The sequence below is a fragment of the Carlito syrichta genome, unplaced genomic scaffold (assembly GCF_000164805.1).
Source record: "Carlito syrichta isolate Samal-C Ts95f unplaced genomic scaffold, Tarsius_syrichta-2.0.1 Scaffold316474, whole genome shotgun sequence".
Taxonomy (NCBI): Eukaryota; Metazoa; Chordata; class Mammalia; order Primates; family Tarsiidae; genus Carlito; species Carlito syrichta.
In genome coordinates, this window is record NW_007260570.1 from 229436 (window position 1) to 245352 (window position 15917).

Consider the following 15917-nt stretch of genomic DNA (forward strand, 5'->3'; position numbering starts at 1 on the left):
GAGCCAGAACCAGACATGCTTGTTTTCTTAAGCTCATTTTTGCTGCTGATGTTTTTCTATTTATCTAATAATTATCTGATTAATGTAAATCTTTGACTTTGCAAAAGAGTCTAAAGGGAAGAGTTTCACTACTGTCTTGCTAAATTCTGACTCTGTTCTACAACTACTCACTCATATTTTGTTTCACATTTCTAACCAAAATCATTGGAATATCTTCTACATCCTTAATCCTTAAAATCAGTTTCCTAGGGTCCTGTAAGGTGCTAAACACGGACTGAGATAAAACAGAATATACTAGTTAAAACCCTTGGCTATCTGTCATATGAAGACATCTGATTGTAAGTTGGTCTGTCACTGTCGAAGAACTGAGTATACAAAGCTGGCAATCTACTCCTACTTGCTTGCACTGATGGATTTAGATATAAGATGTGGAAATCCTGTATCATTTGGTCATATGTTTCAACAAAACATTCTTACACAACCAAACTATCAGAGCAGATTTCCCCACATCTCTTGAGCCCAAGTACACTGGCTGGTACTCATGTGTGATGTGTCTGGTTTATTTACTGACAATTCTGGAATTGCCTCAAGTTTTCGTGATTCCTCTATTTCCCCCTCCTTCTTGCTGCAGCTCCCACACTGATTCCTATTCTGGCTTTTTCAGGCAACATGGTAGAGAATGTCTCCAGAATTTGCATGTAGGCAGACATAGTTATCCCTTTCTCTTTGCACTCTAATGCCCCAGTACTGTTTAACAACTTTTCCTTCTGCTAAAATTAGCTAGATTTGTTTTCTGCTGCTTATAGCTAGGACTACTATCTAAGTTAAATATCTATTTCTACCTGTCAAAACACAGCTGACTTAAGACTTCAGGACCAAGTGATTTCCAAAAACTCCCTCCCTCTTCATATTGTAAAAAATATAACAACATAGTATAAACAAATAAACCAATTCCCACCCTAGATATATAAAATATCAAAATGTATAAAGATCAAATGTTTGATCAGGCATTAATTGCATCAAAATATTTACTGTTTTCCCAGATGCTGAGAAGAATGGCACAAGAAATTTTGTGACAGGAAAGGCCCTGTAGAAATCCATATGAAGCCGGGCTCGGTGGCTCAGCCTGTAATCTCGTGCCTTTGGGAGGCTGAGGTGAGTGGATTGCCTGAGCCCGCGGGTTCGAGACCCGCCTGGGCAGCGAGACCTCATCTCTACAATAAATCTAAAAAATCAGCCGGGCGTGGTAGCACATGCCTGTAATTCCGGCTACCTGGAAGGCTGAGGCGGAAGGATCGCCGGGGCCCAGCAGGTCGAGGCTGCGGTGGCCGGGAGCGGCCACTGTACTCCAGTCTGGGCAACAGAGTGAGACTCCAACTCAAAAAAAAAAAAAAGAAATCCATATGAATGTTGTAACCAATTATTTGTACAGAGGTTGTACAGAGGAATGCTGTGTTCCATGACACAGCATTCCTTCCCCTACTTCTGTCTCAGTGGCAGAGAAATACCAAACCAAATCAAAGGCAAGAGAAGAAAAAGACTCATAGCACACATTATAATAAATACTTTGAAGACATTTCAATATTTCCACTGTAGATAAAGCAGATCAAACTTCTCATTCCCATTTTAGATACAAAGCAGAGAGGACAAGAGACTCTCGACTCTTCCATATGACCCCAATCAGCTAATGAGATTGAAAACTTGCAGGACAGTCTAAGCTGAGGTAGAAAGTTCAGAATGATGTAGAATAATAAGGGATAGATGAAAAAACCTAGAGCTGTGCCCATGAAGTCTACTTCTCAGGGTTTTAGAGTAAGTATGGATCTCATGCAATTAAGCCACAGGAAAGGAAAAATTCTCCCAGTAAAGGAAGATGAGAATTCATAGATAAACTCTTGAGTTCTAACATCAGTAAAGGTTATCTTTCCTCCATCATAATCCAAAGCAACCCCGATCTGCCTTGGACAGTAAGACAGGACCTGGAAAGGCTCAGGGCTAGTACATACAGAAACCCCAGCTGAAGACAGCTGCAGAGTCCAGAATCCCTCCTCAGGGGTGAAGATGAGAAATCCTCTTCTCACAACTGACTCTCTTGCTACACCTACAAGGCAGAATTTTGGCAGGATTCCATTTTCCTGAGACCATTCTTCCTCCAACTCTTCACTCTCATTTCTATATCCAGGAGAACTGTAGCCATCAGTGATACCTATGAACTCACCAAGATAACTACTGCCAAACACACCTCTCGCTCTACTCCTGCATTTCACTGCCTCTTCTTCCTCCTCTGCTCCCCACCAGATCCTATCCACTTTCACTTCCCAATACACTTTGCCCCAGGTGAAGCCTTTACTGCCCAGCACACCAGGCTCAGGATCGAATCGCTGACCATGCTGGCATTTGTTTATCCACAAACCAGTGAACATAATACTCTTCCCATCTGGAGACACTGAAAGGCAGTTATTGGCTGTCTGAGAATTCATGATGATCTTCACTGTGGAGAAAAAAAGATAAAGATGTGACATCATAAAAGATATCAAAGAAGAGTTTTCCCATAGGCTCTGGGACTTTACTGACAATGGTGGGATACTCACTTTCGGGACCAGGACAGAGATTGCATTCAGTTTTATGTTCACACTATTATTAGATAGAAAATTGGCCGGGCTCAGTCTGTAATCCCAGCACTTTGGGAGGCCGAGGGGAGTGAATTGCCTGAGCCCACGAGTTCGAGACCCACCCGGGCAACTAGGCGAGACCTCGTCTCTACAAAAAAAAAAATTAGCTGGCCATGGCACTGCACGCCTGTAGTTCTGGCTACTTGGAAGACTAGGGCAGAAGGATCGCCAGAGCCCAGCAGGTTGAGGCTGTGGTGGTCGGGAGTGTGCCACTGGACTCCAGTCTGGGCAACAGAGTGAGACTCTAACTCAAAAAAAAAAAAAAGAAAGAAAAAGAAAATTGATTGAGAGAATGCAGGGAGAAAATGTAAGGGCACAGGCAGCATGATAATATTTGTAAGAAGAAAAAGCAAGGGACTGGGATCGTTACAGCTGTGGAAAACTTTCCCCAAAAGGTTCATGCTTTTGAAATCTGAAGAGTCAGGATAAAGAATTTAAATACATTAACCACCACAAAGACCTGACTGTTTAAAGAGCTAATCCATAAGTAAAGGAGCTTCACAGGGAAACTACAATTATGAATGGAGTTTGCTTTGTCTGAGGCAAACATCAGTGTTCCACCCCCTCCAGATACTCACTTGTCTTATATTCCAGATCCCTCATCAATTTTCCTAGAATGAAAAAAGAAAAAGTGATCCTGATATCACACTTTTCTAGGTCAAATTATTTTACTATTGCCTAATACAACTTTAAAAGGTGACAGGGCACCATAAAAGCTCAAGTAAAATAGAGAAATTAATGCAGGAGTCACCCAAGTTGTTTAGTCTACAGCAGTTCTTTCAGGTATCCATGGTAATATTTCTTTTCTGAAGAAGCCTGCTTAGATTTACCTTGTTTTCTTTTATTGATACATGTTTTACATATTTATGATGTATATGTATTTGTTACAAGCATGGAATGTGTAATGATCAAGTTGGGCTATTTGGGTATCCATAACCTTGAGTATTTATCATTTCCATGTATTGGCAACTCAAGAACTCTTTTTTAGCTAGTCTGAAATACCCTTTTATATTGTTACTAACTACATCACTCTAGTCTGCTATAAAACATTAAAACTTTTATACAACTGTATGTTTGTATCCATTCACCAACTTTTCTTCATACCAACATTTACCAGAAGCACCTGGTGCTTCATTAAATAGTACCTTGGGACATATTCTCTGTTCTTTAAGTCCTAAACACTTGGTCCTAAATCACACTATTTCTCTCCATTCTCATAGGTACTTCTTTGAGATTAATTCTCCAAATATTTTTAAACAAAATTTTAATTGTGATAACACCTAACACAAAATTTACCATCTTTACTGGGTTCTTTTGTTTGTTTTTTTGAGTTGGAGTCTCACTCTGGCACCCAGACTGGAGTGCAGTGGCCGCTCCTGGCCACTGCAGCCTCGCCTGCTGGGGTCCAGCGATCCTTCGGCCTCAGCCTTCCAAGTGGCTAGAACTACAGGCGCGCACTAACACGTCCGGCTAAATCTTTACTGTTTTAAAGTGTATAGTTCAGCAGTGTTAAGTATACGTACATTGTTGTGCAAGCATTTCCAGAACTTTTCCATACAACAAAACTGAAACTCTATACCCATTTACTAGCAACTCCTCATCTCCCCCTCCCACAACCTCTGGCAATCACCATTCTACTTTCTATTTCTATGAATTAGACTATTTCAGATACCTAATATAAGTGGAATCATACAGTACTTATCTTTTTGTGAGTGGCTTATTTCACTTAACCTAATATCCTCAAAAGAGTCATTCAGGTTGTAGCATGTGTCAGAATTTCCTTCATTTTTTAGGCTGAATAATATTCTGTTATATGTATATAACACATTTTGTTTAACATCCATTGATGGACATTTGGATTTCTTCCACCACAAGCTATTGTGAATAATGCTGCTGTAAACACAGATGTACAGGATCTCTTGTGATTCTGCCGTTTTTTTTTGTTTTTTTTTTGAGTTGGAGTCTCACTCTGTCACCCAGACTGGAGTGCAGTGGCCGCTCCCAGCCACCGCAGCCTCGACCTGCTGGACTCCAGCGGATCCTTCCGCCTCAGCCTTCCAAGTAGCTGGAACTACAGACGTGCACTACCACGCCCGGCTAATTTTTTGATTTATTGTAGAGATGAGGTCTCACCAAGTTGCCCAGGCGGGTCTTGAACCCACAGGCTCAGACAATCCACTCAACTCAGCCTCCCAAAGCGCAGGATTACAGGCTGAGCTACCCGAGCCCGGCTGAGATTCTGCTTTTTATTTTTTTAGTTATATACCCAGAAATGAGATTGCCAGGTCATATGTCAATTCTATTTTTAATTTTTTGAGGATCTGCCATACTGTTTTCCCTAGTCACTCAATATTCTTTTCCCTCATTTTAAAATATTTTTACCAGCTCTGGAACCTACTGACTATGATTCCACCTTAGTCTAGGGAACACGTTTAGACTGTCATATGGAAAGACTCCTTGGTTTAGATTTACTTAGATTCACTCCCTGTGTCCCTACCTGGTATAAGTGATCTAACAAGAGCAAGGAACTCTGGAAAGCCAAGGTCAAAGTCAAAACCTAAGGAAGTATCACAGAGAAAAAAAGGTTTTCTCAGAACCTCTTCTTTCGCCCATTTCTTTACCATGGAATCCTCTGAGTCCTTTCTCGAGAGAAAGAACTTTATCTGAAAATTCTTCTGCTCGCTTTTTGATGGCAGGACTGATAGGCTTTTCAATCCAAAACTTCTTCCGGGGATACCTAGAGAGAGAAGAGTCGCAGTGGAAACTACTGAAAGAAGGATATGTATTCCCACCGTCACCACATACACATGCACATACACACAAACAATGGGTCAAAGAAGCAGACAGTGAAAGCTACACTTCCAAGTGGTCAATTCCAGCATCAAAGAGTAAGATATATAGGGAGGAAAAGGCACCATCCAACTATTCAATACTTACCAGTATAGCATTTATGTATGATGTTAAAAAACAGAAAGAAAGCCTTTTTCTGTTTTGGAAGGGCTTTGAAACATTCTACTAATGCTGTAACTTCTAAAGAAATTACTTGGGGTTGTATACCAGATAAATAAAATTTAAGATAAAGCTTTAAATGTAAATTTTACAAATTTAAAAAGGAGCAGAGGCATATAAGATAAATACAAAATGAAAGAAATCTGAAATCTTGATCTTATTATCAGACAGGATTGAATGTGAAGCAGAAAAATATTAAATAAAACAACAAAAGGTATTTTATGTTACTTAAAAGATTAGAATCCACAATTAAGAAAAACTCTCCTTAAAGGTACATGCAAAAAAAGAGCATCAAAATATAAAGAACAAAACCTGTAAGAATATTTTTTTTAAATAAGGAAAAACTCATTGCTAGTAGGAATTTATCTTAGTCCACGATATATCAAGAAGTCATAAAATAACTGTCATTACTAAATAACCAATTACTAAGGAAAACCTCATAGAGCTCTATCAAAAGAAAACAAAGTACACCATCTTTTCAAATGTTTGGAACTGCCACAGAAATTTTCAACATATAACATAAAAAGTTTCAAAAAAGCCCAAAAGGTAAAAACAACAACAACCTTTTTCTTATCACAAGATCTTAAAACTATGAAGAAAAAAAGCAAACAATTAGAAAAAACCAGTATATCGCTGACAAATATCCTCTTTCCTTTTTTTTGAGTCAAGGTCTCACTCTGTTGCCCAGGATGAAGTGCAGTGACACGATCACAGTTCACCACAGCCTCAGCCTCCTAGGCTCAGGTGATCCTTCCACCTCAGCCTCCTGAGAAGCTGGGACTATAAGTGCACTCCATCATGCCCAGCTAATTTTTTTATATTTTTGTAGAGACAAGGTTTTACTATGTTGTCCAGGCTGGTTTCAAACTCCTGGGCTCGAACAATCCTCCCACCTCGGCCTCCAAAGTGCTAGGATTATAAGCTTGAGTCACCATGCCCAACCAAATATCCTCTTTCTTAAACAAATCTTATAATAGCAAGTCAAATTCAAAAAGTTGAAACATCTAGAAAATAGAAATAACAAGACTTCCTTATCTTAGATATTACAGTATATAGCAAAAGAAGGCTCATAGACAAAAAACAAAAATCTATTAAAAACAAGGGGAAGCCAGGCATGGTGGCTCATGCCTATAATCCCAGCACTTTGGGAGGCTGAGGTGAGAGGACTGCTTGAGCACATGGGTTTGAGACCAGCCTGGGCAACTTGATGATACTTCATCTCTACAATAAATCAAAAAAATTAGCTGGGCATGGTGGTGCATTCCTGTAGTTCCAACTACTTGGAATGCTGAGACAGAAGGATCGCCTGAGCCCAGTGGGTCGAGGTCGAGGCTGCCGTAGCCATCAGCGTGCCACTGCAGCGAGACTCCAACTCAAAAAAAAAAATAAATAAAAGATTAAAAACAAGGGGAATAGGCTGGGTTCGGTGGCTCAGCCTGTAATCCCAGCACTTTAGGAGGCTGAGGCAAGTAGATTGCCTGAGCCTGCAAGTTCGAGACCCACCCCGGCAACTTGGCAAGACCTTGTCTCTACAATAAAATAAAAAATGAGCCGGGCGTGGTAGTGTGCGCCTGTAGTTCCAGCTACTTGGAAGGCTGAGATGGAAGGATTGCCGGAGCCCAGTAGGTCAAGGTTGTGATGGCCATGAGCGTGCCACTGCACTCCAGTCTGGGTGACAGAGTGAGACTCCAACTCAAAAAAAACAAACAAACAAGGGGAATAAAAGGGCAAGCAAGTAGAGGAGGTAAAAGTAGAAATGCACAAAATAAAAAATGAAAAATATTGAAATATTTTTAAAATGTATAAATTAAGCATATTATCTTAGCCAACCACACAAATTATTTTGAAAATATGAGTGAAATGATGATTTTTCTATGGATAATTACTAAATACCCCAATAATAAATCATCAGAATGGATTTATTTAAAACAAAACAAAATGTTATATTGCTTATAAGAGACAAATTTTATTTATTTATTTATTTATTTATTTATTTATTTTTGAGTTGGAGTCTTACTCAGTCACCCATGCTGGAGTGCAGTGGTACACTCACAGCCACCCCAGCATCAATCTGCTGGGCTCAGATGATCCTTCCACCTCAGCCTTCCAAGCAGCTGGAACTACAGGTGCACTACCACGCCTGGCTAATTTGTTTTTGATATATTGTAGAGACGAGGTCTCACCAAGCTGCCCAGGCTGGTCTCGAACTCCTGGGCTCAGGCAATCCTCTCGCCTCTGCCTGCCAAAGTGCTGGGATTACAGGCTTGAGCCACTTTGCCCAGCCAAGAGACACATTTTTTAAAAGCCAACACAGAAAGGTTGCAAGCTACAGCACTGGAAAATATCCTGCAAACACTAATAGATGAGAGCTGGAATAACTTTGCTAATATCAGACAAAATACTTCAGCGCAAGAAGTATTACCTATTCTGTATCATACTCATTTCTTATATAATTGCCCATCTCTAATGGGTGTCCAATTTCTACCAGAATCTGGTGACCCATCTTATTTTGTTTGTTTGTTTTTGAGTTGAAGTCTCTGTCTGTTACCCAGGCGGGAATTCAGTGGCACGCTCACAGCCACAGCAGCCTCAACCTGCTGGGTTCAGGTGATCCTTCCACCTCAGCCTTCCAAGTAGCTGGAACTACAGGTGTGCACCATCATGCCCAGCTAATTTTTGATTTATTGTAGAGATGAGGTCTTGCCATGTTGTCCAGGCTGGTCTCAAATCAGCGGTCTCAGGCAATCTTCTCGCCTTCACCTCCCAAAGTGCTGGAATTACAGGCATAAGCCACCATGCTTGGCTGACCCAGCTTATTATCCCCCTGCCTACCCAGTGTTTGGCTCAAAGTAAATGCTTGGTATATACCAATAGTCCTGGGTGTCTCTGGAGATGAACTGTATATTACCAAAATGCCTGACTTTTCTTCTCTGTTCAAAGCTTCTGTGTATCACGTGGGTAAAATTTTGAAAACTGTCAACGTTCAGTGTTTCCTTAGACCCATGTCAGAGAAATCATTAGCCCTATGACCTATATTAGTGTCCTCTTCCTACGGACAGTCAGAATGCAGGAAACTATCACAATTGAGCATGAAGGACAATCTGATGATAAAATGTCTCTACAGAACATGGAGGAAACTGTGCCCAGGAGTGAAATCTGGGAACCACGTCAGGATGGGAAGAATAAAAATAAACTGGGTTTTAGAAACAAATTTGGACTCTACATTTTCTCTAATACTATTCTATAATCTCCTCTTATTTCATTTCTCTCTTAGCCTATTGACATCCTAGATTCCATGGCAATTATTTTTCTAGAATTATCTTCTTTATTCTATAGAATACCTTTCAATTTACCTTACTAAAGGACCTCTCTTCTCTCTAAATAATCACCTTTCCAGCCTTTGTCAAAGTTTAAGAAAAAGCAGAAACAGACAGACAGACAGATACCACAAGTGGTTAAAAAAAAAAAAAAAAGCAAGCAACACTTACCTGCTTCTTACGTCACCTGGGTCCTGGAAAGGAAGAGAATACAGACACTGTTATGGAAGTAAGGTTCTCAGGAGCCATCACCATTCTCTACTGTGGTACTTTTGGGGAATATGTGGGTACACACCAGGAATGAACAGAGAATTATTCTAAGGTGCTTGGGTCTAACTGTTCTCTATTGTAATTTCAGTTTATAAGGACAAATGCTTCCCCTTCAGGTCTTCCATTTGAATTCTAGATTATCCTCTCCAGGAAATCATCCTTGATTTATAGATAATACTCTATTAAGATTCCTACTGTCTGTCAAGTTAAGCCTGAAATCTCAGCCTGCCTTACAAGGCTATTCAGTTGGCCACGTGTTACCTATCTCACCTTTCCTTTAACTTCCTCCTCACTTAATCTGATTCTTCTAGAAAAGTAGCTCCCTTTACTCTATGCCCCCCCTCCTACCGTCCTATTCCTATCCTCCTCAGCATCTACACACACCTGCCCACACATATACCAAGTTTATTATCACATCCATTTAGCTAATTCTAACCAATAAGCTCCTACCCCCACCAAGTAGAACATGCAGCCCTTCCTTTCTGATAATTCAAATATTTACATTTTCTTCTAGGCCAACATCAACAGCCTCTTCTGTGAAGCCTTCCCTGACTAAACCCTAGTCATTTCCAGAATTTTTGTGGCCTTCTATTTGACCACACTTTAAAAAAATTTATTATTTGATATATTGATAAGTGTACAGATCTTAATATTCCATTGTATGGTCTGTGTATCATACAGTCACCTGCCCACAGCAATTTGGGGCTTAAAACCTATTGGACAGCTGATTAACTTATTAAAGAACTCAGTAATGACAACAAAACCCTGTCTCTCCTGACTCCTGATCCAAATCACTTACAAATAGGCCATGTTACAGCTTGGACCAAGAGGATTCAGATATAGTTTAGTTAGTTCCTCACCTGCAAAAGTTCAAGTGTTGGAGACCAAGCCTTCTTCTCCATCTCAGAGATCAAGGTCCCAAGACGGACCACCTCCTCAGAGCCTTTGGTGACAAGGCTGTTCCTCCTTTCAGCGAGTTCCTGCTCTAGCCCCACCAGCTGCTCCAACAGGTATTGTTTCCTTTCTCTCAAAAACTGATGGCCCTGTTCAAACACTGATACAATGTCTTGTCTGTGATTCTGGAATTTTGTCTACAGTAAATGCAGAAAGAGAGAGGCAATTTCTTCTAAGAAGCTAGAAAACACCAGCATATTTGTAAGATCTTCTGAGAATGACTTCAGAACAGGAATCTCTTCAATCACCTTTCCCCTCCTCAATCATCAACACCCCCTCCCAACATATCCCTTCCTATCCCGACCTCTATGCCCCCTACTACCTATACCACAACACTTCGCCCCTACATGCATACATGTACACAGAACATTCACTCAGGGCTTCTCTTACCAGCAGAGCCTGAATCTCATCTTCTCCCATAGATTGAAAATTCTGAATCCTATCCCTGTCTCCCTTCAGAAGTTTCAGATGGTTTTGAATTTTACCCTATAGAAGTAAACAAGGTTAGTCTCAAGATGGAGATAAAATTGGTCCCAATTATAAAAGCAAAATGAAAAGTGATTCTAGAGTGAAATTGACAGCATCAAACCCTATGTAGTATAATAACAGTCTTGTGGAACAGCTTCCATTCTAGTTAATGAACAAGAAACAATAAGTGCTATGTTGGCTTAGAGCAGTTTCCAAGAAGCGAGATAAAATAATAATCTACTACCATTATAACTACTGAGACTTATGGTGTAGTGTTTATTTATACTGTCCCTTTTATTAAAAAATACAATTAAAAGTAATAAAATAGAAAATTAACACAAAAAGCAAAGGAAAGTAAATATGCCAACTCCTAATTATTTTAAAAATGACTACATTGGTTTTAAGATTCCTGTCAGCCAAGAAGAAAGGGGAAACAATGAATTGTATAATTTTTCTTTAGCAGACAAGACAAAACATACTGATATCTCAGAGGATATTTTCCCTAAGAGTAAATGCAGAAAGAAAATTTACATAGGACATTTTATACAGGATGCAATAGCCTCAAAAATATTTTTACAATGATGCGCTAGAGAACACACAATCTGAAACCATATACTAAGAGAGCTATCAGGAGTGCCAGTATTCTGTATGGCTGATGCAACTTGATCCAAATGCCTCAAGGCAATGGGACAGAGTTACTATTATAAAGATAGGAAAATAAACCATTTGTATTATCCAGTTCAAGGATAGCACTTTACCAAGAACCTTCCATGCTAATTTGAACTGCCATCCCATACCTGTTAGAAAAGCTATTATTTTAAAAAAAGCAAAAGATAAGCCGGGCTCGGTGGCTCAGCCTGTAATCCCACGCCTTTGGGAGGCTGAGGTGAGTGGATTGCCTAAGCCCGCGGGTTCGAGACCCGCCTGGGCAGCGAGACCTCATCTCTACAATAAATCAAAAAATAGCCAGGCGTGGTAGCACATGCCTGTAATTCCAGCTACTTGGAAGGCTGAGGCGGAAAGATCGCCGGAGCCCAGTAGGCGAGGCTGCGGTGGCTGGGAGCGGCCACTGCAATCCAGTCTGGGCGACCGAGTGAGACTCCAACTCAAAAAAAAAAAAAAAAAGCAAAAGATAACAAGTATTGATGAGGATGTAAAGAAATGAGAACCCTGGTACACTGTCGGTAAACTGATATAACTTTTATAAAAACAGTATAGAAGTTCTTCAAAAACTAAAAACACAACTACTATATGGTCCAACAATCCCACTACTGGGTATTTATCCAAAGGAAGTGAAATTAGGATCTCAGGGAGATACTTGCATTCCTATGTTCCTTACAGCATTATTCACAACAGCCAAGATATGGAAATAACCAAAATGTTCATTGACAGATGAATGGATAAAGAAAATATGGTATGTACCCACAATGATATATTATTCAACCTTAAAAAAACAGAAATCCAAGCTGGGCTCGGTGGCTCAGCCTGTAATCCCAGCGCTTTGAGAGGCTGAGGTGAGTGGATTGCCTGAGTCTGCAGGTTTGAGACCCGCCTGGGCAACTTGGCGAGCCCTCATCTCTACAATAAATCAAAAAATTAGCCGGGCGTGGTAGCGCACGCCTGTGGTTCCAGCTACTTGGAAGGCTGAGGCGGAAGGATGGCCGGAGCCCAGCAGGTCGAGGCTGCGGTGGCCGGGAGCGGCCACTGCACTCCAGTCTGGGCGACAGAGTGAGACTCCAACTCAAAAAAGAACAGAAATCCTGCTATCTGTGACGATATGGATGGACATGGAGGATAAGCTGGACACATACTGCACGATCTCACTTATATGAAGAATGTAAAATAGTCAAACTCATACAGAGAGTTGAACTGTAGTCACCAGGGGTTGGGGGCGGGCACAGGAATGGAGAATTTATGGTCAACGGGTACAAAGTTTTAGTAATGCAAGATAAACCAGTTCTCAGAGAGCCACTATACAACGTAATGCCTATAGGTAACAATATAGTACTGCATACCTAAAATTTGCTAACAAGTAGATCTTATGTTAAGTGTTCTTACCACAATAATAATACAATAAGGGGATGGGGGGAAACTTGGGAAGGAAGTGATGGAAATATGTATGCCCTTGAATGGTGGTGATGGTTTCAAAAGGTGTGTATTTATCCCCAAACTCACCAATTTGTTTGTATATTGAATATGTACAGCTTTTTACATGTTAATCATACCTCAATAAAGTGGTATAAAACACTGGACCTTATCCTGAAGGTATCATAGAACTTTCTTGACTACACGACAGAGCTGGGGTGGAATGGGATTCTTACCCTATAAGGCCGTGCAGCCTTCTCCAAGAGAACAGCAACGTGGTGCCTGTGCTCCTGGGACTCCCGACATATCACACACAGTATCTGCTGATCATCCCTGCAATAGTAATGGAGCTTCTCCAGATGTCGCCCACACAGCTTCTCTGCTCTTTGTTCAGGTGGTCTTTCCTCTCTGGGTTGTCTTTCCTCATCCACCTTCATCCTCCAAATGTTCTTCACCAGGCTGGCCATCTGCCACACCCGGCGAATATTCTCTTTCTTAAAAGCTGTCTTGCACAGAGAACAATACAATGGCCGCATAGTAGATTCACAGACCTTAATGATACAGTGGTAGCAAAAGACGTGACCGCAGTCAATGGTAACTGGGTCTCTCAAGTATTCAAGGCAGATGGAGCACAGCACCTCATCCTCCAGTTTTCCCAAAGGGGAGGCAGCAGCCATGATCACTATACTCAAGTCCCACAGAGTTTTCTCTCAAAGTGAGGACTCTCTAAGAAGACATGAAGGAAAAAAGGAACCTGTGAGTTTAATAAACATCAATATGAAACTCATGTGAAAACAGTTTTTATGTTCAGACTGTTCTCACCTTTTTTCTCAAAATCTGAAGTTCCCACCAGAGCACTAGCCAGAATAGGTTCTAGCCTGCAAAGTTTGATGAATGTTAATTTCAAGCAGCAGCTAACTCTGCTATAAGCATTTCAAAGGGTGCTTATATATGTAATTAGAAGGAGGTAGCTTAGAGGATTTGGGAGAAGTAAATTCCCAATAAAGTCTAAAGAATTTGTGCCTACCTCTTAGTAGATCAACTTTGTTTTCAAAATATTGCTGTAAATAATTCAAAAGCAGAGAATAAGAATTCTAAGATTTAGAGTTGCAACTTAAAACTCATCGGAGGCCAGGCACGGTGGCTCATGCCTATAATCCCAGCACTTTGGGAGGCCGAGGCGAGAGGATTGCCTGAATCACCGGTTTGAGACCAGGGCTGGACAACTTGGCAATACCTCATCTCTACAATAAATCAAAAAATTAGCCAGGCATGGTGGCTGTAGTTCCAGCTACTTGGAAGGTTGAGGCAGAAGGATTGCCTGAACCCAGCAGGTCAAGGCAGCAGTGGCCACTGCCCTCCAGCCTGGGCAACAGAGTGAGACTCCAACTCAAAAACAAAACAAAACAAAACTCATCAGTCATGGTGGCTCCTACCTATAATCCCAGTACTTTGGGAGGCCGAGGTAAGAGGACTGCCTGAGCCCACAGGTTCGAGACCAGCCTGGGCAACTTGGTGAGACCCCCCATCTCTACAATAAATCAAAAAATTAGCTAGGTGTGATGGCGTGTGCCTGTAGTTCCAGCTACTAGGAAGGCTGAGGTGGAAGGATCACCTGACCCCAGCAGGTTGAGGCTGCAGTGGCCAGGAACATGGCACTGCCCTCCAGCCTGGGTGACAAAGTGAGACTCCTACTCCAGAAAAAAAAAAACAACTCATCTAAGAACATGAAAATTAGATATCAGAAACCACTAGGAACACTATAAGTCTGTTATTCATACTCTGCTTGAGGAATCTCATTATCATGGTTTAATGTTTCAAGCATTTTTTGAAACATCACAATAAGAAACCTAAAATTGTATTATTTCAATTACATGACAGTCTTGCAAAGACAAAAACAACAAGGAAGAAAAACAGATCAACTGCTTCTCCAGGCTGGGGTGGACTTTACAGAGAAGCACATGGAATCCAACAGGGATGATGGGTCAGTTCTATGTCTTCACTGTGGTGGTAGTTATATGACTGTATACATTTGTCAAAACTCAGTACTGTTCACTAAAGGGGTGAATTTTACCGTATGCAAACTTATGTAAGTAAAAATGGGGGGAAGCAAAACAAAAATTAAGCATTACACTTAATCCCACAGCACCAGTTATAAAACTCTATCATATTAAAATTATTTATTTACATGTTTCAGTTGATATTCTTAAAAATGGAAATGTTGTCTTACATTTTCTTATCCCTAATCCCTAGCCATTTGCAATACTGCCCTAAATCATCTTAGGAAAGTACCTTAACTTCCAAGTTCCTTTTCTGTCAAGAGATAGAGAAAAATTGTTTTTTCTTTATGGCCAGTATTATCCTTTGTGCGCTGTCATCCTTGCAACACCCCTTACAGACAGGTATTTCCATTTATTACAAGAGGAAATAAAGTAGGACTGCAGAATAAGAGTTCTACCCTTAGTGGTTAGAAAACAGAATCTGACCTCAAGTCTATCTCTTTCCACAGTTTTCCTCCCCACCCTGGATTAACCACTAAACAAAATAAATATGGTTTTAGGCACTTAGGGAATGGGGTCTCCTCGGCTCTGTTCCCCCAATTATTATGCCCTTTAACGATTTCACTGCTTACCTTCGAATTTAGTAGATTATTTTTTATTTTGTTTTGTAATTGCTATGTTCAACCTTAATCAACATTATTAAAATTAGTTTTATCTGACATGTGAGTGACTAAACTTTCAGTTTAGTCTGAGGGTGTCTCAGGGATCACATTTATTTCTGTCGCCTGGAGTAAGACACAATGTTGAGTGTTACTTAGACTCCTTTTGTTCAACCATGGGAAGGCCAGGGACACTATAGTGGGGCTGTTCTTAGGGCATCAACTGACCTTATTCCAGCCCTGAAGCCCCCCACTAAAGTGTGATAATCACTAATAACCCCCACATCCCATGAACTGTGGAAAGGATTAAATAAGATCCAGTAAATCAGTGAAAATTACTTTGTAAAGCAAAATACCATTGGGAATGTAGGCTATTTCCACACCAAGATATCAGAGCTAATATTTTGATTTGGGTTGTCATCCTGGGCCTCACAGAGACCCGTCTTGCCCCTCTGGTTTTTCTCTCTCTCCTGGCGCACCCCC

The 15917-nt window shown here is 40.7% G+C and overlaps 1 protein-coding gene across 1 annotated transcript; it reads right to left on the bottom strand.

The window, feature by feature from the left end:
- Positions 1 to 1799: 1799 nt before the first annotated feature.
- LOC103277067 (tripartite motif-containing protein 26-like) lies at positions 1800 to 13452 on the bottom strand. The gene is made up of 7 exons (XM_008074502.1): positions 13012 to 13452; positions 10613 to 10708; positions 10129 to 10359; positions 9170 to 9192; positions 5294 to 5409; positions 3251 to 3283; positions 1800 to 2491 (listed from the first exon to the last, which is right to left on the bottom strand). The coding sequence occupies exons 1-7, from the start codon at positions 13450 to 13452 to the stop codon at positions 1800 to 1802; spliced, it is 1632 nt and encodes a 543-aa protein (XP_008072693.1).
- Positions 13453 to 15917: the final 2465 nt, after the last annotated feature.